Source organism: Vicugna pacos, chromosome 23 (genome assembly GCF_048564905.1).
Source record: "Vicugna pacos chromosome 23, VicPac4, whole genome shotgun sequence".
In the NCBI taxonomy this organism is placed as follows: domain Eukaryota; kingdom Metazoa; phylum Chordata; class Mammalia; order Artiodactyla; family Camelidae; genus Vicugna; species Vicugna pacos.
Genome location: NC_133009.1, coordinates 18,447,485 through 18,472,226, shown reverse-complemented (window position 1 = coordinate 18,472,226; position 24,742 = coordinate 18,447,485). Strand labels below are relative to the sequence as shown.

The 24,742-nt window shown below is 34.9% G+C and overlaps 1 protein-coding gene across 14 annotated transcripts in view; it reads left to right on the top strand.

Moving 5' to 3' along the window:
* Window positions 1-24,742, top strand: part of AKT3 (AKT serine/threonine kinase 3) — a 209,477-nt gene that overhangs the window by 122,452 nt on the left and 62,283 nt on the right. For all 14 annotated transcript variants that reach the window (XM_072948587.1, XM_072948585.1, XM_072948588.1 and 11 more), the window contains 3 exons: window positions 598-709; window positions 8,608-8,752; window positions 16,605-16,736. In XM_072948587.1, the coding sequence (XP_072804688.1) occupies window positions 598-709; window positions 8,608-8,752; window positions 16,605-16,736 (389 nt within the window). The remainder of the gene's footprint in view (window positions 1-597; window positions 710-8,607; window positions 8,753-16,604; window positions 16,737-24,742) is intronic.

Genomic DNA, 24,742 nt, shown 5'->3' with positions numbered 1-24,742 from the left:
AGAGTTTTAGGAAGCATATACTGCCAAAGGCTTACAAGGTAGGTAGGGATAAGGATACCTTCTAAAATGATAAGTAATGATATAAGATACTCTATGCTTAGTGAAAAATGAGGGATACAGTAATAAGCAATAAGAATATAGCGTGGGGGATGTAATTGAATGTTATGAGAATATAGAGGGGGGAATGGCCCAGTCTAGGACCAGGTTGTTAGAAAAGACTTTGTGGAAGGAATAGAATTTGATCTGGACCTTACAGGACAGATGTTGTTTCAACTGTTGGTGAGTGCATGTGGTTAGGGATAAAATAAATGGAAGATATTCCAAACAGCGGTATCAGCTGGAGCAGAGGTATAGATATAGGAAAGAGCAATATGTATTTGGGGAAAGTGTGTGGCTGTTAGTAGAGCATGTGACCAAAATGGGCGATGGGTTGGAATGGAATGCTGAGGTCAGGTTGTGAACAATCTTGAGTGGAGATCCATAGAAAGCTGTGAGGGTGCAGTGGTTTTGTTTAGAGTAGAACTCTGATGTTCTTAACTGTTTACTTTTTGGTTTAAATATAAGTATATTAAAAGAGACATTTTATTTTATTTCTAGAATGCCAGTTAATGAAAACAGAACGACCAAAGCCAAACACATTTATTATCAGATGTCTCCAGTGGACCACTGTTATAGAGAGAACATTTCATGTAGATACTCCAGAGGAAAGGTAAGAAATTCATTTTTTTCCATTTTGTGAAGAAGCAACAATTAATCTAAAGATGTATGTGTATCTGACTTGATCATTTGTAAATATCTGTAAACACATTTGTAAAATGCTGTAGTCCCTTAATCTATTTCTCGTATAATAGATAAAAACAGACTTTCAAAATACTAAATGAAAACCTCTAGGAGTGGTATAAGCTATACTTTTTAACACAAAGCAGAACATTTAAAAGTTTAAATAAAAACTAAGGAGGAAGTTTTTAATCACCAAGTCACCTTTTTAAAAAGATGTGTAATTGATTGTGTTCATATTTGGAATTCTAAGGCTAGTGATAAAAAGTTCAGGTAGCATGCCATTGTGCAAGTGGCTGCTGGAGTGTTACGCTGAGCATTCTAAGACTGGGTCTAAGCTCAGTGAGCAAAAGAAAATATCAGACTTGACTGCCATTGACTGTCATCATTGCAAAAGAGGGGAGTGCAAAATGTTAGTAACTAGCTCACCAGCTTCATCAGGGCCACATTTCATCCTCCTGATCTTTCAGTTTCTGCAGACTCCTCTTTAGCCTCTAATTCTCTCTTAATGTCCTTTTATCTGGGCCTCTGATACTGAGTTAGGCCCTACAACTACAGTCATTTTTGTACACATTATCATATTTGATCCAAATCAGAAACTTTGTGAAGTTAAATGTTATTAGCCTTATTTTCCAAATGAATAAGTTAGGTCCTAAGAGCTTTGTCTTTCGATTTAAAACAAAAACAACTGCCCCCTAAAACATAGTAAATGATTATTTCAATAATACTTTCTTGGTCACTAAATAGTAAATGGGAATATGTGATTGATGACTTTAGAAACTATAGAAAAGAAGAGAAATAGAAAAGAATGAGAAATCACTCAGAATTCTAATTCTGTAACCAAAATTAAGGACTGGTAATATTTTCTTTTATACACTTCCAGTCTTACTCTGTGTAGATGTGTTTAGGTCTTTGGTATACGTGAAACTTGGTATGTCCTCCCTCCCCATGCACCCGTTTTCCCCTGAGCATTTCTACGTGCTGGGTCCTCAGTTTGCTTATACCTTCACCCATAAGCATGATTGGGATAATTACCATGTATCTTTCAGATCTGAGCTTAAAAGTGTCACATTTCCTACAAAACCTTCTGTGACTGTTGTAGACTGGGTCAGACTCCGTGCTGTATACTTACACAATCTCCATGTACTTTTTGTTTCAAGTGTATCTCCACTGTAAGCTTTGTTTGCCTTTCTCAGTAGACTGTAAGATTCTTGACTGGCTAGTATCATATCTTCCTTGCTCATTATTTTATCTTTAGCACATAGCCCAGGGTCTGACGTAGTATTTGTTGACTGACTGAGTGAGTAGAACTTTTCCCAGGTCAATATATATTCTTTGAAAATATTACATTCCATTCAAGCATGACTCATTTTGCCATTTATGTTTGTAAAGCTGGACTTAAGCCATATCTTAAGACATTTTTGAAATTTATTTTTTAATTGAAGTATAGTCAGTTTACAATGTGTTAATTTCTGGTGTACATACAGCGCTGTGATTCAGTTATATGTGTGTATATATATATATATATTCCTTTTCATATTATTTAAAATACTTAGTTTGCTGTTCCTACAATATTATCACACTACTTTTTGGAACAGTTAGTTTTCATTTGTATTTAGGACTTAGCAGAAGAAAGCAGTTTTAGTGAAAATGAAAAACAGCATATTTGTATTTGCTGTGGAGTGTGTTTTTCTATATTAATGTAGAGTTTGGGGTTTGGAGACTTTATATGACTTTAATGTTAATGGAGACTTTAAAAGACAGTTACAGCTAGAAACATTCTAGGTTTTCTGTAGTCTGCCTGCCAGTCTAAAATCCTTACCTGTTTAAAACTAAATGTATATCTTTAATCTACCTTTAAAAAACCTTACATTTATTTCATTGCATGATATAAGTTTGGAGTCTGGTTTTTTTTTTCCCCAAAAGATGAGATTGTTGTGTCAGCTTCATTTATTGAATAATGCATTATTTTCTTACTGATTATGGGTGGCATATATACATAAATATTTGTACTTTTAGGCTTTTCTGTTTGATTTTTCTGTCATTCTGGCACTAGGACTGCATGGTTTTAATTTAGAGAATCCTTATAAAATTTTAACATGTAATAAAGCAATACTTAAATTATTACTATTTTTTCAAAATATTCTCAGCTTTTTTAGTACATTCTTTTAAAAGTTATGATTAAAAAACATAATATGGAATCTAGCCTCATAAATTTTTAAGTGTCGGGTACATATAAACTATTATGCACATTACTATATAGCAGCTCTCTATAACTTTTTTATCTTGCATGGCTGAAACTCTATAGCCTTTGAATAGCAACTCACCATTTCCGTCTCTCCCACCCCTGTTGACCATCAATTCTGCTTTGTACTTCTGAGTTTGACTATCTCATGCCTTACAGATACCTCATATGAGTGGGAGTATACAATATGTCCTTCTATGATTGGTTTATTTCACTTAGCATAATGTCCTATGTTTTATCCATGTTGTAGTGTATGAGAGGATTTCCTTCTTATTTTTTTAAAGGCTGAATAATATTCTATTGTATGTTTAGTCCGTATTTTCTTTGTCCGTTCATCCATCAATGGACATTTTAGGCTGTTTCCACCTCTTGACACCCTTGTTGAAGATCATTTGATCATGTGTGCATGGGTTTTTTCCTTGGCTATTTTCTATTTTCCAGTGGTCTTTATGTCTCTTTTTATGCCAGCACCATACTTTTTCCATTACTGCAGCTTTATAGTATGTTTCAAAGTTAGGAAGTGTGTTGCTTCCAGCTTTGTTATTCTTTCTTGAGATTGTTTTGGTTATTTGGGATCCTTTGTAGTTCTGTATGAATTTTAGGATTGTTTTCCTATTTCTGAAAAAAAAAGCCATTTAGATTTTGATAGGGATTTCATTGAATCTATAGGTCATTTTGGGTAGTATGGACATTTCAACAATATTAAGCCTTCTTATCCCTGAACATAGGATGTCTTTCTATTGATTTCTTTTTTTTAATTTTTTTCAGCAGTATTTGGTGGTTTTTGGTGTACAAGACTTTTGCTTCAGCTTATACCTTGGTTAAGTTGATTGCTAAGTATTTCTTTTTGATGCTATTGTAATGGGATTGTTTTCTTAATTTCCTTTTTGAATGTTCATTGTCAGTGTATAGAGAAATAAACCTGATTTGTATGTTAATTGTGTATCCTGCAACTTTGCTGAATTCATTCATTAGTTCTAAAAGTTTTTTGTGAAATCTTTGGGGTTTTCTGTAGATCAGATCATGTCATCTGCTGAGACATGATCCTTTCTAATTTGGATGCTTTTTATTTCTTTTTTTTTTTTTCTTTTTTCTTCTTTTTCTTAAATGCTGTGGCCAGGACTTCCAAAACTCTGTTGAATAGAAGTGGCAAGAATGGGCATCTTTTTCTTGTTCTAATCTTAGAGGAAAAATCTTTAGTTTTTCACCATTGAATATGATGTCAGCTATGGCCTTTATGTGTGGCCTTTATTATGTTGAAGTAATTTTCTTCTATTCCATGAAAAAGAGTTGAATACCGATGCTTTTTCTGCATCTGTTGAGACAATCATGCAATTTTTATCCTTCCTTGTGTTAATGTGGTATATATCACATTGATTGATTTGCATGTATTGAATCATTCTTGCATCCCAGGGATAAATCCCACATGGTTAAGATGTGTGATCCTTTTAGTGCACTCATAAGTTCACTTCTGTTGAGGATTTGCATCTAAGTTCATCAGGGATATTGACTTGTAATTTTCCTTTCTTGTGTATGTCTTTTAAATCTGGCATTGATATCAGGATGCTGCGGGCCTTATAAACTGTATTTGGAAGTGTTTTCCCGTCTATCTTTTGGAAAACTTTAAGAAGGGTTGGTATTAATTCTTCTTTGAATGTTTGATATAATTCACAGGTGAAGCCATCTGGTACTAGGGTTTTCTTTGTTGGGAGGTTTCTGAGTACTGAGTTAATCTTATTTATTATTGGATTGTTCAAGCTTTCTGTTTTTTCTTGATTCAGTCTCGGTAGTTTGTATGGTTCTAGGAATTTATCCATTTCTAGGTTATCCAATTTGTTGACCTATAGTTGTTTATAGTAATCTCTTATCCTCTTTATTTCTGTGATACCAGTTTCAATGTCTCCTCCTTCACTTCTGATTTTATTTATTTATTTGAGTCTCCTCTCTTTTTTTCTTAACTAGTTTAGTTTAAGGTTTGTTAATTTTGATCTTTTCAGAAAACCAACTCTTACTTTGAATTTTTCTGTTCACTATTTTGTGTTTCGGATCTACTCTTTATTATTTTCTCCCTTTTCCTATCCGTAGGCTTAGGTATGTGTGTATAAAGTTAGGTTGTTTATTTGAGATCTCTTGTCCTTTTTAATGTAGGCATTTACCACTGAAAACTTCCCTCTTACGATCACTTTTGCTGCATCCCCTGTTTCGTTTTGTTGCATTTTTCTTTTTATTTGTCTGAAGATATTTTTTAAATTTCTCTTTTGATATCTTCTTGGACCCATTAGTTGTTGAAGACTGTTTAAGACTGTGTTGTTAAAATGCAGCACACTTCCCAGCTATGTTTGGTTATCAGTGGTCTTTGGGCATCTAGAGTGGACCAGGTCTTGTCAGCACTTTGAGATAAGCAAGAAAGAAACAAGTTACTTTAGGAGCCCTTTGAAATGCCAGAACATTGGACACTGGCTCCAACTCTTCCCTCCCCAGGGAGGAAGCTGAGAGTTAGAGGTTTTCTCCTGCCATTCTGCACTGAGCCAGGAAGAGGGACTATGGTGAATGAGTGGGTGGTAGTCCATACCATCACCTTTGTTCTCAGAAACTTCTGAACTGGTGCCCATTACTGTCCACACTTAGATTCAGATGAGATAGAAGGAAGCCTTATAGGAAGCTTCCTACACACACACAGGCACACACACACACACACACCTGTGTAGTTCACTTATAGTTAGTTAAGTAATTTAGGCCATTGGAAAAACTGGACAGAATTAAAAAAAAAAAAGCATTGAAGAGCCAATAAGGTTGTGAAGAATTATGGGCCAAAACTATGGAAGAAAGAAACCCAGAGAGGTGAGCCAGCTCTTTCACTGGGGTTGTCTGTCAATTCTAGAAGACATGTATGAGATATTAAAGATATGGAGTAACCGTCAGATGGGGAGTCATACTCTGGCATACAGGGCCTACCAAAAGGAGTAATCAAAAATGACTGTTCTAGATTAGCACTCTAAAGGACTATACCCTAAAATAAAAAGTAAACTGAGTATAAACTTACCTTTAAGGAATTAAGTCTAGCATTAAATTATTTCAGCCCTTAAATTTGGTTAACATGATCCACTTTTGCTAGTCTCCTTGGTGCCTGCTAGAAACAAATCTCTAAAGGAAGATTATATCTTATACCTTACTAGGCCTCAAACTGTTTCTTTACTTTTTCATGTGCATTGTTCAATACTTATTAAAAAAAAAAAAAAACAAGTACATAAAGATTCAAGACAACATGGCTCCAGGAAATGGACTTGTCAGACAGATTAAAAGAACTATGTATTAGTATGTTCAAGGAAATAAAAGTTGAAGCTGGGAAATTCAGCATAGAGATAGAAATGACAAAAAATGAATAAAATGGGAATTCTGAAATTGAAAAATAAAATATTTGAAATGATTGGTGTTAGTGGGTAAACTCTAGTTTTAACAGTAAATTCGGCTTAGCATTAGGGAAAGTTAGTGAACTCAAAGATAAGTTTTAACAATATCCAGATAAAACATGAAGAATTAAAAGGATGTGAAATTAAAATAAATAAGAATAGAATATAAGACAAAGTGAGATGGTCTCACATAATACACAATTGGAGTCTCAAAAAGAATGAAAAAATAAGGGCAGAAAGTATTTGAAGAGATAATGGCTGAAAACTTTCTAAAATGGTAAAAAAAAAAAATATATCAGACCACATATTCAAGAAGTCCTATAAGTCCTATGTGGAAAAAAATAGAGTGAAAACCCATCTAGTTCCATTAGACTTTTGAAAACAAAAGGCAATAAGAAAATCCTCAAAGCATATAGAGAAAAATATTATTTTGCCTTCAAAAGAGCAAAGATTAGATTGAGGTGATAGATCAACAAAAACAATTGACATGGAATGTAGAGAGGAACAAAAAAGAACTACAAAACAATGAGAAAACAGTAAAACAAAATGGCAATAAATAAATACCTATCAGTAACTACTATAAATGTAAATGGAATAAATGCTTAATTCAAAAGACTTTAGAGTGATAGATTTAAGCCAAGGGTTCTTGTCAAAGTGGCAGAATAGAAGGACCTTGAGCTCACCTCCTCTCCTGAACACAACAAAACCACAACCTACTACTGAACAACTGTTGATAAAAAAAAGACTGGAACTGACCGAAAAGGACCTTCTACAATTGGAGACCTAAAGAGGGGACCACAGTGGAATGGTACAACGGGTGTGCTTGCGATATAACGAGGTCACATACTCCCTGGGCGGGTGATGCACAAGCTGGAGAGTGATTATATTGTGCAGGTTCTCCCATGGTCAGGCACCCCAGGCCAGGGGTCTGGGATTGGGAGGAGGAGCTCCTGGAGCATTCGGCTTTGAAGGCCAGTGGAAATAAATTGCAAGAGCTCCACAGGACTGGGGAAACAGACTTGATACTTAAAGTGCACGGTGCAAAATCTTGTATGCACCGTGGCCCAGTGCGGAAACAGTGATTTTATAGGAGCCTGGGCCAGACTTGCCTGCTGGTCTGGGAGGGTATCCTGGGGAAGTTGGGGGAGAGGGGGTGGCTGTGGTTCACCCTGGGGACATAAAAACTGGTGGCAGACATATTGGGGAGTATTCATCAGCATAAACTCTCTGGGAGGATGACATCTGATTGGGGTCACTAGAACCAAGACCTGGACCTAACCCAACAGTAGGCTTAAGTGATGGGACACCTCAGGCCAAACAGCTAAGTGGCTGGGAATATAGCCCCGCCTATCAGCAGACAGGCTACCTAAAGACTTCCTGAGCCTGCAACCTCATCTAGTCACGCCCCTAGACACAGCCCACCCACCAAATGGCCAGGAAACAGTTCCACCCACCAGGAGGCCTGCGCAGACCTCCAGACCAGCCTTACCCAACAAGGGCAGACACCAGAAGCAAGAAAACTACCACCCCACAGCCTGCAGAACAGAATCTGCAAATGCAGGCCAGACCCCTACCCTGGGACCAGCTGGCTCCTCACCCTTGGGTGACAAGAGGCGAGTATACTGCTGGGGCACATAGCACAACTGTCAAAAAATAAGAGCTTGATACTGCTGCTCTTGAGACTTACTATTTAAGCTATAAACTATGCTTACCATGTTTTGAAAAAGAAAATTACCTATGATCATTGAACAATGAAATGTTTTGGCTTTGAAATCTTATTCTTAGAACTTCTGTTGGACCACAGTAAAGAAACTGAGTATGTCAATGATGGACTTAGAGTGGCTAAACAAAACATTAAAAAAAAAAGTAGAGCAAACTTTTGGGGGTCAGTACTTTTTAGATAAGATGTGTGCAGCAAATTAAAATTTAACTGTACTTTTAAAGGATTTTACTCAACCTTTCCTTCTTTTTTCCTTTAACATACGTGCAAATAAATGCTACTACAAACTTTAGGCCTGTAATGTAAAATGCTTTCAAGATTAATTCCGTTTTGGAGTAAAGGTGGAGGATATGTATTATTCTAGAGTGGACTTTGTGTTGATTTTATATTTTATTAAAGAGTATTTGAATCATTTACCACTCCTTATTAATGGGAATTTTTACTGATTTTTATAGGGAAGAATGGACAGAAGCTATTCAGGCTGTAGCAGACAGACTTCAGAGGCAAGAAGAAGAGAGAATGAATTGTAGTCCAACTTCACAAATTGATAATATAGGGGAGGAAGAGATGGATGCTTCTACAACTCATCATAAAAGAAAGGTAGAAAAGAATAACTTGCTCTCCTACTCACAACATTTATATGTGTGGAAGAAATGTACTAACAACTGCCATTCGCAGAAATTGTCAGACAGTTATCTTATGATATGCCATTTTATGGGTGTGGGTGGTTTTATTTAGGTGAATCTTAAACCTGTTGTTTAAAACCGGATAACTGAAGCATCACTTATTTCAGTGTTTTAGCAATTAGCACTGCATGTTGATAGGGCTTGTGAGGAAGACGTGACTGATATGCCTTCATACTATTTTATGATTTGCATTTTTCCCTTATTGTTTTTTAATACCATTTTAGAAACTTGGAAATAAAATGTTTTCCCTAATGAGTTGGTCCTTTTCCATTTGGCATTGTGTGTTCTCCTGAAAGCAGAAGCTGAAATAGCTTTGGTGTACTTCCTACTTGGTGCCCCAGCCTCACTAATGTCAGCAGGAAAATGAACAGTCTTGGAAATTACAGCTTTTTATTTTAATAGTTGCTTCTGATCCAGTGAGGGAAGCAGCTTTTTCCTTCCCTCAGTGCTCCGGAATAATAAACGCCAATTTATATATTTATGGGAATTGTAAATTATGTTTTTCGTTGCTACAGAAAACTGTAAAACTCCCTTATGTAAAAAATGATATTTTGAGATTAATCTAAAGATACAGGTGTTCAAAATAGATTTAACATACCATTTTTCATGTGAAAATATGTTTGTTGTAATAGATTGTAAATTAATCTTTAGGTAGGAAAACACTAATTCTTAAGGTAATTTTCCATGTAATTTGGAGTTTGCACCATGATTAAGAACTGTTTGGCGTTAGACTGAGTTAAAATCCTCTTTTTCCTATGTGCTGACCATGTGAGCTATCCAGTCACAACTTAGAGTTAGTTAATTGTTCTTTCCTTATCTGAAATTTATATTCTAATTAGAGTAACATTCTATGTTGATCTTGGCGAAGTGTAAGAACCCTATGTGTCTTGCCTGAAGGCTTACCTTAGCCTCTTGTTGAAAAACTGAATCCCTTTTTTCTTTGAGTCACCTTAACCATCCCCTGCCCTTGTTCTCAGTCATTGCAAAGAGAAAAACACAAGTAGCTTTACCCACCTACTCAGAGAGAAGAAAGTTTCTTTTGCATGTGTTTGTACACGTGTACACTTAATTTGAAATCTGACTGTGCTCATAAATTTAAAGTCAGATCCCGATTATTCTCATCCTTTCAATAATAAAGTACATCATTCAATAACAAACTATACCAGCTATACGCTGTTTTATTCTGTATAATTCCTAAAATTCTGCTTAATAGCAATGATTAATAATAATGCTTTTGAGGCAGTTACAGGTTCAAAGTGGGGATTTTATAACACTAACTAGAAATACTATTACTGATGGATGTAAGAATTTTGCAACTGAATATAGAAATTTACTTAAAGGAACTTTGAAGTGAGACAAACATTTTGAAAGATATGAAAATGGAAAAGTATGATAGATTTTACTTTTTCTGTAAAGGTTGATTATAAATGATAAAAACATAATGTATTTTCCTCTTGCAATTACTAGTGTTGATTATCTTAGAATTTATCATCTTCACTAATTATCACTTATAAGCATTTATTATATGGCTATTTTGTGCTAGGCTCTGAGCAGTATCTTTTTATATATTATCTCATTTAATCCTCAGTGGAATCATATGAGATAGGTACTATTATGCCATTTTACAGTTGAGTCATCTGATATTTAGAGAAGTTAAATATCTTGTTTAAGTATATAATGACTTTATATACTGTGCAACTTCAGTGTGTAGTTCACTTCTTTTTATTGATTCGTATATCTGGAGCCTCTGTAATCTCTGTAATTGTTATACTCATAAAATAACCAAGCCATATTAGAAACAAAATTGTACAGATAATTTCTCTTATGATTGTACTCTGTTTCTCAAAATATTATGTCAAATTGTTGCATTTACACAGTGCTTGGATATTAGTTAACTTCACTTTTTATGAGAGTACTCTTGGAAAAATCAGTAGAATTTTAATATTAGAGAATACTGGTTAAAAGTGAGGTTTTTGTTGTCCTACTTCCTGGGTTTAAGTCCTCGGTCTACCATGTGTGTAATGGTGGCGAAAGTTTCTTAATCCTTTAGTTCCTTCATCTATAAAAGGGGGATAACAGTGGTACTTAACTCATAGAGTTGTGAAGATTAAGATGTAGTTGGTAGTACATGTAAAGTGCTCTCATACTAAGTGCTCAGTGAATATTAGATATTATTAGCTGATATTCTACTTTATCCGCATAAAGATAATTAAACATTCTCATATTTTTAAAGCAGAGTCTTAGGATTCTGTCACTGAAATGAAAAATTGGTAGAGTCAGAAGTATTTTGAATTTTAGGGGGTCCATTGTGTTATTGGCCTATATCTTATTTTCATTGTAATTTTATATTTTCATTTAAAGTGAAATAGTGTAAAATAGTTTGAAATAACAAACAGTATAGAAAGGGAACATTTGTACACTAACTATTCTATAACGATCATAATAACTTGGTTCAACAGGTAAAGTATTACTATCACTTCCTTAAGATAAATGGCTCTGGAACTACAGTTGACTCTTGAACAATGTGGGGACTTGGTGACTCCACCCTCTACACAGTTAAAAATCTGCATATAAGTTATAATTGGCCCTCTGTGTCCTTGGTTCCTCCATATCTGTGGTTCGTCTGAAGCAGCAGTTCCTCCATATCCAGGATTCCTTTGTATCTGTGATTCTTTGAATCTGAGGATTCAACTAACAGTGAATCATGTAGTACTTACTATTGGGAAAAAATCCACATATAAGTGCAAAACCATGTTGTTCAAGAATCAACTGTATGTCCTTTATGTCTGTCATTCAGATTGTAAACAAATATTCTGAGATAAGAATGTCCTCATAATTTATAAAATACGTTTTCTTCTTTGTTCACTGTTTGACAAATGGCCGTTAGGATGAGGAGAACAGCTACTGATTATGGTAGCTTTGCAGAGAATTGTCCTACCTGCTCTCTTTCGCCTGGATCAGGCAGATGGTTACTTTCCTTAGTGGTCAAATACTGCCACAATATCTGCTCTGCAGGTTGAAAACTCTTGGAGAGAGAAAGATCCCGGGGAGGCGGGGGGGGGTGGGGTGGTGGAGAGAAGAGGCAACGGCCTTGAAATAAGATTCAAGTGCTGATCTTTTTTTTTTTTTAATTAAAAGATGATGATGTTTCAAAGGAATTTGATTAGAGGACTCAAAGGTGCCTAATCTTGGTCTGCAGGCTGCCATTATCTATACCCATGTATAGATAATGTATGTGAAGGAGCACAGCATAAAAGGATCAACAGCCAGTGAGAAACAAAACTCTGCTTAATTTTTTAGTGACAAATATCGACCTCTCTGGGAGCAGCTGATTATCATCTTATGGCTTAGGTATAAAGTATAATCAGTATCTCCTATCTTCCCATTAAGTCTGAATCCAGTTCTTGGAATTTTATTACTTAATGCCTGGTGCCGTAACTCAGCAATGGCTAGCATACAGAGAGGGAGAGAAAGAAAAGAAGGGATGGTTGGACCTACTGAAATCCATACCCAGAGGGAGGAGCAGCATAATCGGTGTTGTAAGAGTTGACCAATCAGATTAGAGCTTCCCCTTTCTTTGGGAAAAAGCAGTAGAGCACAGAGATGTGGGCGGAGAGGTGAACTTCTTGAGAGCCTCCTTTTTACCCCATGGACTTTATTTGGTTTATCTCTTACATTGCAAATGTATGTGGAATTGATTTTTTTTTTGACAAAATGTACTAAAACTACTGTATTCTTTTCCTTATAGTCCTCTTCAATTATATATTCATATTTTTGACTAATTTTGGGGCTAGACAGTCTTTTTCTTATATTCTAGTGTGTATGATTGAATTCATTCATTAAGCACATGTATGCACATGCATCTCTCAACCTAAAACAGCCACATTTATATGTTAGAGATTATGTAAAGGAAAGAGTGTAACTCTGTGAATTATTTTCCTAATACCTTGTTAGGTTTCTGTTTTAGAGGATTAATTTTTTTGGAGAGTATCTTATGCTCTAATGTTTAATTAAAATCTCACAGTATCTTTTTCCCTTAATACTGTCCAAAAGAGTAAAATAATTTGTAATAGGTTACATTTCATTTGTAAGGACTAGGTAATTACTGTGTATACCACACTGAAGATGACATCTGGTATCAGATACTTTTTAAATTTTTGAAGTTTCGTCAAAATAGATACGAGGTCTGTTTCTGATTTTGTCAAATACAGTGCTTCTTTAGTAATATAAATTTCTATGCAGATTCCTTTTTTTTAAGATTGATAAACTAACAGAAGCTGTGAAATTTAGACTTAAGGGTGTCATACTTTTTTTTAACCTCTTGTCCCCAATTCTTTTCCCTAAGAATTGCAGTTCTTAAAGAATATAGAATATTTTATAATTATATATTGCTTTTCATATGAAGATATCATAAAGCAATTTATAAATTCTTTTCTAATTTTTATCCCCACAATTCAGTTTCAGTTTATGTGATATTTGGTAATGGGACACAGCAAGCATCAATTTCCAGTGCTTTTAAGAAAAAAATGAGGAGGGTACTTCTCAAATGAAGCTTTGAGCAATAAAACGACATTATGGCCAAGTTATGAGAATGACGCTTCTTAGTTCTTTATTGCTGTGGAATAAACTACCCACATTTAATGTCTTAAAACAATTACAGTATATGTTTCTCATGATTTTGTGTTTTGCCTGAGCAGTTCTGTTGGTCTCACATGGATCTTTCAAGCAGCTGCATTTGGCTGGCACATGGGCTGGGATGGAAGATCGAAGAAAGCCTTTCTCACATGTCTGGATTCTTGGTTCTCCTCCAGTGATCTCTCTCTTCATGTGTTGTCTCATCTTCCAGGGCCACTCTGTATGACCTCTCTGTAGCAGATAGCCTGGACTTCCGTGCAGCATGAGAGCTGACTTTTAAGAATGACTTTTCCAAGAGGTAGAAAGTATAAGCTGCCAGACTTAAAGGCTAAGTCAGGAACTGGCACAGTATCACTTTGATCATAGTCCATGTTCAAAGCTAGGCAGAAAGCCAGCCCAGGGAGAGGGAGAGTTGACTCTTCTTCTTCATGGAAAGAATGACATACATATATGTATAGGGATGGAGGGATTAGGGGCAATCATCTTTGGAGGCTACTAGCACAAGTAGCTTTGTGGTAATATAGTATTCCTTGATTTTTAAAAATCAGTTAATGAAAATAAAATGACTTAATATTACCCATTATTTGTTCAAATGACATTGTCTCTATTAACTGTGTTCTGTAGATTTAGTGCCACATCTTTGATTTTTAGTTGAATTCATAAATATACTTGATTATTTTTTTCTGATATCTCTTGCTACTTTTCTGTTGGATTAGAGAAATTATTGAATGGTTCAGACAGTATAACTTGACATTTGCAAAAATTATGGATAACAAATATTATTGAAAAGGTGGGCATTCATTTCTAAAATTTTTAGAATTTTTACATGTATCTACAGACATTACAGGAAAACTAGTTTTCTTATTATGTTTTTGTTTGGTTTTGGTTTTAGGGTAATGATGACCTCATAAGATGAATTCAGAATTATTTTCTCCTTGTTAATTTTCTGTCAGAGTTTGTATACAGTTGGTATCATTTCTTCCTTGGATGTTTACAGTATTCATCATTGAAACCATCTGGTCCTGGAGCTTTCTTTGTTGAAAGGTTCTTGACCACAAATTCAATTTCCTTGATAGATATAGGACTATTCAACTTACCGGTTTCTTTTTGAGTGAGCTTTGAGTTTGAGATTTTCAGGGAATTTGTTCATTTCATGTAGGTTGTTGATTTTTCTGGACATAAAGTTGTTTGTAATATTCCCTGTGATCCTTTTAGTATCTGTAGAGTCCGTAGTGATGTCACCTCTCATTCCTGATATTGGTAATTTTCATCTTCTGTGTTCACTTTGCTAACTTAATCTGGCTAGAGGTTTATCAGTTTTATTGATTTTCTCAAAGAACCAGCTTTTGGTTTCATTGGGTTTTCTCTACTGTTTTTCTTTCTTTCTAAAATTTAATTGATTTCTTCACTGATCTTTTTTTTTTTCCCTGCTAGTTCTTTTGGGTTTAATTTGCTCTTTCTCTAATTTTTTAAGGTATTAGCTGAGGTTGTTGGTTTGAGGCATTTCTGACATTTACTTCAAATGGGTGGTACACCGGAAAGAAATAGTTCTAAAAAGGCACAAAAATCTTCAATAACTTCTGATTGTAGGATGAAATCCCAGACCCTTAACTCATTATTTATAAACCCCTCTAAACTGAATTTAAATTTAAGATGGTAAACTGAGCATACTCAGTTACCTCCTGTTCTATCAAAAAGCTTATTTAAATGATAACAAAGGAATTTTTAAAAGGGACAAGTCTATTTGCTTATTGGCCATTTGTATGTCTTCATTGGAGAATTGCTTGTTTAGGTCTTCTGCCCATTTTTGGATTGGGTTGTTTTTTTTTTTATGAAGTTGTATGAGCTGTTTATATATTCTGGAGTTTAAGCCCTTGTCATTCTCATCTTTTGCAAATATTTTCTCCTATTCTGTACGTTGTCTTTTTGTTTGGCTTATGGTTTCCTTTTCTGTGTGAAAGCTTATAAGTTTAATTAGGTCCCATTTGTTTATTTTTGCTTTTATTTCTATTGCTTGGGTAGCTTATGGTTACCGTGAGGGGGGAAGAGGGTAGGAAAGGATAAATTGGGAGTTCGAGATTTGCAGATACTAATACATATAAAATAGATAAACAACAAGTTTATACTGTATAGCACAGGGAACCATATTCAATATCTTGTAGTAACCCCTGGTGAGGAAGAATATGAGAACAAATGTATGTTTGTTCCTACGTGAGTGAAGTATTGTGCTGTACACCAGAAATTAACACAACATGGTAAACTGACTATACTTCAATAAAAATATGTTTTTAAAAAAGGGACAAGTCCACAAAAATGATAAAGAAGCTGGATGGAGGAAGGGCATTTGTGAATAAACATTATCAAAATTTTGGAAGTTTGTGGAAGAATGTTTGTAAATAAAGCAGAGCAGGAAAAGCATGTATTTGGAAGGGGCTGTAGGAGCAAGTAGCGGTCTTGCTTGGCGAAATCTTAGTAGTCACCTTACTTAGAAATGGGAATGAGAAATAAAACTGGAAACAGGCGGATTATAGACATTCTTAGAGTTCCATGATGTTCTGTTCTGAATTACACCCATTACTTTCTCAGAAGTTGTACTGCTGTCACTCAGATTTCTTTACATTGGGCTACAGTATTGTTTTCAACATTTTGTATACACATATTTTTCTCTTTCCTGGAGTCCATCATTATTTTGATAGAGTACATTCTCATGTACTTCCATCAAAAGTACTTTTTCCCTTAGGTGTATTTGGAAATGTTTATGGAGGAAATTTTTGATTGTCACATTGTATGGGGGTAGTGTTACTACTAAATCCTTAGCAACTTGAGTCCTTGAAAATGATTGAAAATGATTTTATTTTTCCCTTTGCCCTTATACTCACTGATAATTTGAGTATTTGAGGAATTCTAGGTTCAAAATTGTTGTCTCCATTATCTGAGAATTGCTTAAATTATTTTCAACATTCCATAATTGCTGATGAGACAGTCAGTGCCAGTCTGATTCTTATTCATTTAAGTGTGCTTAGAAATTGGTAAGATTTGCTTTTGCGTAGATAATGCAAATTATACTTATATGTTTAAAAATAAATTGCATCAAATGTTTCATATTATATTTTTTGATTTGTATTTTTCAGACAATGAATGATTTTGACTATTTGAAACTGCTAGGTAAAGGCACTTTTGGGAAAGTTATTTTGGTTCGAGAGAAGGCAAGTGGGAAATACTATGCTATGAAGATTCTGAAGAAAGAAGTTATTATTGCCAAGGTAACTGATTACTAGAGTTGATTACTAAATTTTTATTTTTGGTGTGCATGTGTGTGTGCTCATACATGCTCAGGACTACAGTGTAGAAATTTCACTGAATAACCAAAATGTTGATTGTAGCCTACAGCTACAGTGATATTTGTATATTAATATTTATTCATAGTGTTAAATTTTTCAAAAGTGTGTTTGGGGGAATGTTTTCACTATATATTTGTGACCTGTATCACTAATCACAGTAGTGATCCTTTTTAATATTTTCCCCCAGCATTTAAATGAAAGAGTGATTAGAATTGCATAGATTATTTATGCCCATAAATGGTACAGTTTATATAACATTGGCTGGAAAAACATCCTTGGTAGGTTTGAGAATACTAGAGTAATAATACTAAAATGATCACTGCAATGCATCAAATTGTATTGATCTAGTTGATATCTGTAACCACATAGTTACAAACTTTATTTCTTGTGATGAATACTTTTAAGATTTACTCTCTTAGCAACTTTCAAATACACACTGCAGTATTATTACTTATATTTATCATTCTGTGCATTAACTCCCCAGGAATTATTTATTTTATAGCTATACTTTTGTAACTTTAAAAAATTTTTTATTTTTAACATTTCTGTTTATTTATTTATTTAATTGAAGTATATAGTTGATTTACAAATATTGTATTAGCTTCAAGTAAACAGCATAGTGATTCAATTACTTTCTGATTATATTCCATTATAGATTATTACAAGATATTTACTATAATTCCCTGTGCTATACAGTAAATCCTTGTTGCTTATTTCTTTTATGTGTAGTAGTTTATATCTGTTAATCCCATACTTCTAATTTGTCTCTTCCTTCCTTTCTCTCCCCTTGGTAACCTTAAGTTTGTTTTCCACGTCTGTGAGTCTGTTTCTGTTTCATATATAGATTCATTTATATTATATTTTAGATTCCGCATAAAATGATGTTAGATAGTATTTGTCTTTCTCTGTCTGACTTACTTCATTAAGTGTAATATTCTCTTGGTCCATGTTGTTGCAAATGGCAAAATTTCATTATTTTATGGCTGAGTAATATTCCATTATATATGTATGTGTGTATGTCTGTATACACACACATACACATACACAAACATATATACCACATCTTCTTAAGCTACTTGTCTGTTGAAGGGCATTTGGGTTATTTCAATGACTTGGCTATTGTAAATAGTGCTGCTGTTTTGATTATTGTAGACCTGTAGTATTGTCTGAAGTCAGGGAGCATGATACTTCCAGCTTTGATCTTTTTCCTTAGGATTGCGTTGGCAATTCAGGGTCTTCTGTGGTTCCATACAAGTTTTAGGATTATTTGTTCTAGGTCTGTGAAAAATTTTGTAGGTATTTTGACAGAAATTGCATTAAATCTGTCGATAGCTTTGGGTAGCATGGCCATTTTAACAATATTAATTCTTCCAATCCAAGAGCATGGGATATCTTTCCATTTCTTTGAATCTTCTTCAGTTTCCTTCATCAGGGTTTTATAGTTCGTAGTGTATAGTTCTTTTGCCTCCTTGGTTAAGTTTCTTCCTAGAGTTTTTTTGTTGGTTTTTTTTTTCAAACATTATTGTTAATAGGATTATTTTTTTACTTTCTCTTTCTGATATTTAATTATTAGTATAAAGAATGCAACTGATTTTTATATGATCTTGTATCCTGCTACCTTGCTGAATTAATTTATTAGTTCTAATAGTTTTTGTGTGGAGCCTTTAGGGTTCTCTATATAGTTTCATATCACAAATGGTGACAGTTTTACCTCTTACCTTCCAATATGGATACCTTTAATTTCTTTTTCTTGTCTGATTGCTGTGGCTAGGACTTCCAATACTGTAATAGAAATAGATAAAGTGTTCATCCTTGTCTTTGTTTTAAATTTAGCACATAAGCTTTTAGTTTTTCACTGTTCATTATTATGTTGGCTATGGGTTTGTTGTAAATGGCCTTTAATGTGTTGAGATATGTTCCCTGTATACCTACTTTGGTGAGAGGTTTTATCTTTAATGGATGTTGAATCTTGTCAAATGCTTTTTCTACATCTATTGAGATGACCATGTGGCTTTTGCTTTTTTTGTATGTATGCCAATGTGGAGTATCACATTGATTTATTTGTATATGTTTGAACCATCCTGTGATCCTGAAATGAATCCATTTGATCATGGTGTGTCATCCTTTTTATGTATTGTTGGATTTAGTTTGGTAGTATTTTTATTAGCAATATATTTCAGAATTTTTGCATCTATATTGATCAAAGATACTGATCTATAATTTTCTTTTTTTGTAGTGTCTTTCTCTGGTTTTGGTATCAGGGTGATGATGGTCTTACAGTGACCACTCTCAGGCCTAATGAGGACTCAACGGATTTAGGAAAACTGATCCTAGTGATCAGTGATTATGGCTTATTGTTGCTATAAGATGCAGATTAAAAACAGCAAAAGGAAAGGCACACGGGACAAAATCCAAGAGAAACCTTCAGGTGTCCTTTTCCAGTAGAATCGCATGGATGCGCTTAATTCCCCCAGCAACGACGTGTGACAACCTGTGCAAAGTGTTATCAGTGAGGGAAGCTCACCCACATCTTGATATCCAGGCTGTTTATTATAGGTCAGTCATGTAGGTAAGCAGAACCTGCATGGCTTCCTTTAGCTGCTCAGATTCCAGCCACCCTGAGCAAAATCTAGCACATAGCTTTCATCATTCTTTCTGTCGTTTGGATGAACTATCTAGTCAGACTGGTGTCAGGTGTGGCCCAACATCTTTGGTATATAAAAATGCTCTTACCAGCCCGAATATTCCAAACGACCAGAGCTTATTTCCCAGGGGCTGACCAAGGCCAATCCTGAAGACTGACTTTCCTTGTGAATGTACAGGGTTTGAGCAACCCAAGCCTGCTGAGTTTATTCAGCCCTGCACATATACCCATTAAAATATCATCCCAGTACTATGACTTGACTACTGACATCTCTCTCTCCCTGTGCTTTAAAGTTATTAACTGGTGACCCCTAACCAGAAGCTCTTACCATGATCTGCAAGCTTTTTTGATGCATTCTTTCAGATTCTTTTGTGCCTCTGTATTAAACTTTGTGCATATGATTGTGGTAGGAAGCACATAATGAATGTATTTACTTTGATCTACTGCATCTTAATCAGCTGTCATTGTGCTGTTGGAGGTATGATTTTATCAATTTGTGTTCTGGAATTGGTTCTTGCAGTTCATGAAGCTTCCATCATTCCTCAACAACATATGCCAAGGTTGTCATTCACTTTCTGTTTACTGATTGATTCATTCCTTCTTTCAGTAAATATATATTGAACACCTAATTATTTACTAGGTACTGCTCTAGGCACTGGGAACATGTGAATGAATAAAATTGACCAAAATTTTTTCCCTATCAGAGATCACATTTTAGTCAGAAGACAGACAGTAAACAATACACATGCTAAAGAAGTAAATCAGATAGTATTTAAGAAACTAATACATACCATGGAGAAAAATTAAGTAGGGTAGGGAAATAAGGAATATCAGTAGTAGTGATTTTTGTGGTTTTTGCAATTTCATAGAATGATCATGGAAGATCTTACTGAGAAAGTGAAATTTCAGTGAACATTTAAAAGAAATGAGGAAACAAGCCATTCTGATATATGGGAAGAAGATATTCCAGATAGAATGATAATCAAAAAAGCACTGAGGGAGTGTAATACTTAGCAGCATGTTCTTAGATTAGCTAGGAGTCTACCATGGCTTGTATAGAGTAAGAATAGTGGAGAATTGTTTAGGCAGTTGTATATGTTGTGAAGATATTGGTCTTTTGCTCTGAATGTAGTAGGAGGCCATTAGGAAATTTTTAAGCAGTATAGGTATATGATCTAGTTTTCATTTTAATAGCATCACTTCCATTGCAGTGTTGAGAAAAAGCTATGGATTGGAAGCAGGGAGCTTGTTAGAAATTAACTGCAATAATCTAGATAACTGATTATAATGGCTTGCACCAAGGTGCAAGTGGAGGTGGTAAGACATAATCAATCCTGGGTGTATTTTGATGAATAGCCATCAGGATTGCGTGATAGATTGAATGTAGCGTGTGAGAGAAAGAAAGGAGTTGAGGATCATTGCCAGGTTTTTGGCCTGACCAAATGGATGGATGATATTGCCATTCACTGCAGTGGGGATGGGGTGTGTGTTGGAGAAATAAGTTTTTTGATGGCAAATTAGAAATTAGGTTTTGGACATGTCAAATTTGATGCTTCTGTTTGACACCTAAGTTGAAGGCATTTATTAGATATACATGTCAAATAAGCATTTCTGGAGTTTAGGGAAGAGGTCTGGGTTTGAGGTACAAATTTGAAAGTCCATCACCATGTAGACTATTTAGAGTCATAGTCTGAATGAAGTCACCAAGGGAATGAATGTACCTATGAAGAGAAGAGGTCTGAGGACTGAATCCTGGGGGCATTCTTAGAATAGGGTTTAGAGATAAGAAACCAGCAAAAAAAATTAAGTGAAGGTAACCATGACATAGGAGGAAAATTAAGAGATTATGAAGTCCTGGAAACCAGGAGAAGAACATGTTTTCAGAAGGAGAGTGACCACATGCATCAAATATTACTAGTGACTTCTAGTCTGAGTTGGAAGTAAAGTCACATTTTGAAAGGATGAGGGAGTGAGGTTGACATAAAGGGAGACAACTTAATGAAAAGCTCTAGGACTTAATGAAAGTCAGGTAGACCTGGGCTCCAGTCTCCACTCAGTAGCTTAACTAGGTAAGGGAACCTTGTAGGGTTGTGTGTACATTTCAACATACATACCAGACATGGTAAGAGGCCTGGGAAAGTTTTGAAATAACCATACTGAGGACTGAAAGAGTTACCTTGGAAGGGGTGAGTTTAAGAATTCTTAGAAGATTCAGCTGAGACTGGAGAGGGCATTGTAATGGTGCTAGGCAGTATGTAATTTTTTTTCCCCTTTAGATGTGTAATTATAGAAGTGAGAAAGTAGAGACTGACTTATTCCAACACTGGGAATTGGAAGAGCCATAAGGAAAGAAGGAAATTACTGAAGGGCAATAGAGACAAGCAACATACTCTATAATTTAAAAGGCTTAGGTGCTGAAGGTTATATCATGGTTGAACTCAAAGAAGTTCATATCTAAGTAATATTTGGAAAAAGAGCAAGAACAAAGTATCAAATAACAGCATTCAAGAAGGGTGATGTAGTGTTCATAGATAACAAGGAACAACTGCATTTTCATTTTCTACATCAAGATGTAGAAGATCTTCAAAAAAGGGAATAGAAATAGAAATGAAGGAGCAGTGAGAAGACAGTGTGACAACTGGAGAGTGGAAGAAGTATTAGAAGTCTGCATCTGGGCCAATGCTCAAGTTTTCCAAAGAAGGGAAGGTTAGAACCCAGAAATTTAGAGCTTGATAAGTATGACATTTTTCCTATGGAGAAAAATTATAGATTGCTAACATACGACTTGCCAAAACAGAGAACAAGTAAATAATGATCACTGGTAGTCATTGTGGTTTAATTAAGAATAAAGGTGCCAACACATTACTGTACATAAAATAAACAACAAGGACCTACTGGATAGCACAGGGAACAATATTCAGTTTCTTGTAATAACATATATTGGAAAAGAATCTGAAAAGAAAATGCATATGTATGTGTATGTATAACTGAATCACTTTGCTGTACACCTGAAACTAACACTGTAAATCAACCATACTTCAATTTTAAAAAGAAAAGAAAAAGAAGGGTGCCAAAGTGAAAACTTCTCTCTTCTCCCTGCTTCCCCACCAGCTCCATCTCTTCCTCTGGGTCTCATTTATTGCTCTGCATGAATAAAGGAAATGCTGTAGACCTGACGTGTCTTGATTTCAACTAGCTTCTGATAGAGGCAGTCATTATAGTCTTGTGTTCGAGATAGAAAAAATAATGTGAACAGAGTTAAAGTATTTAGTTAAGTTGCTACTAAGCTGTTTGAAGATGGAAGGCAGTGTTGTGAAGTGAAAATGACCACTGATGTTGGACTTAGATGTGGGATCAGTATTGACTTTTTCACCTGCAACTTGAGCAATTTAACTTCTGTGAACCCCTGTTTCCTCATACAAAATGGGAATTATCAAACCTATCTGCTGAGTTGCCACAGGGATTAAAGGAGATGACACCTTTAGTGTCCTTGGTAATAGAGTAGAGGTGTTCTCTTCCTCTGCATCTCTGCTGTCATTTACTCCTCCCCACCCCTCCTGACCCCTAGAAAACTTAACTACCACAAACAGTAAGTGGGGCAAATGAAAGGAGATAGGCCATTTGTAGTAGAGGGGGAGTGATAAGTTGGAGAGAATTGGGAAGATAAATATGAGGAAACAATTCTTCTGCCTCGTGTTTTTAAGAAATAAAATCCCATTCTTCCTAAGCTTCTTCCTATGAAAGAAATAACATTTAAAATTCATCATTTAATATTTTACCATGGATGAATATATATGAAACTGTATTTCAAAAGCTTTTTCATAAAAACATTATATTTACACCATATAACCAAGCATTTTTAGCACTCTTCATTTGTGATCATGATCAACAAATGGATTTTTTAAAAAGCATCATATTGTTTTAGCCACTAAGTTTTATCACTGTTATTTTTAACTTTTTGTTTTGACATATTGCTTTTAACTGTAATTAAAAATTATTGACATCTGTGTTTACTTTTTATCTTGTACATACCTTATCTTCATAGAAACTAATTAGTATGTGAAATACTGTGCCATTAAATTTGCATTAAGGGGGAAAATTCTAATTTGGTCAGATGTAAAATATGGTAGAAAGTAAGTTTTAAATTTTGTCTGCATACATCTTTACTTGACTCCTTTAATGTGGTTAGAGATTACAGAATTTAGGGAAAAAATAATCTTCTTTCGTGAAGTTTACTAAGTGATTTAGAGAAATAACCATTATATGTAATGAGTTTGTTTTAACAAAATAGGGTGAAATATCCCCCACAGATATTTTTGGAAGCTCTGGAATATCTTTTCTGGACAATAGGTTTCATGCTTCCCATTCTTCAGTCCTTTCCCACTTAGTTACTGCCTCAAATCACTTAGAATCCTGAAGTGTAACAGGTAAATATTATGTCTTCTGTGAATCTTTCTGATTGTGTATAAGGAAACATTCTTTCGTTTTATCCTCTTGTTGGAAGCACGTAACTTCTTAGATTATTACTGTTAATTTTACATCTCAAAAATATTTCCAAACTGTGTCCTTTTTTCTTGTTCCTGCTCCACCATAGTAGTCCAAGCCATCCTCATTTCTCTCTGGGAGCACTTCAGTTGTCTCCTGCTTGAGCCCTCCTGTTTTTGCTGTCCCTCCCAGAGAAGCCTGAGCAAACTTAGAAACAGGAATCAGTTGTGTGCCCCTGATGCTCCCCCTCCCCGCCGCCCCGTCACATTACCTATCCAGCCTGTTCTCTTCCAGGAACATTGATTTTCCTTTATTTATCCCATTTATTTAGTAGATAACCCAGTTTTCTCTTACTGCCACTTAGCAGAATCTGTAATTATTTTCTTATATTGGATATTTACCGATTTGTTTATTATGTCTTCTCCACTAGAATGTGAACTCCACGAGCAAAAAATCATGTCCTTTTTTTAAATCACTTTTTATGTGCACTGTCCTTAGCATTTAGCAAATACGTGTCAAGGATTTTGTTTTCTAATCAGTGAATTCAGTTCTATATTTTATAAAATAGCCCCTTGTATAATCCTTAATCATTTATTTTATATTCATTATATGATGCTAATAAACTGCAGTGTCCCTCTCTGCTTTGTTTTTTCTATTAACACTGACCACCATCTGACTAACTGGAATGAAAGCTCCATGAGGGCAGGATTTTTGTCTTTGTTGTTCAGTGCCCTGTCTTCCGTGGATAGAACAATACCCAGAATATATTTGTTTCATATTTACAGAGAGAGTGAATGAT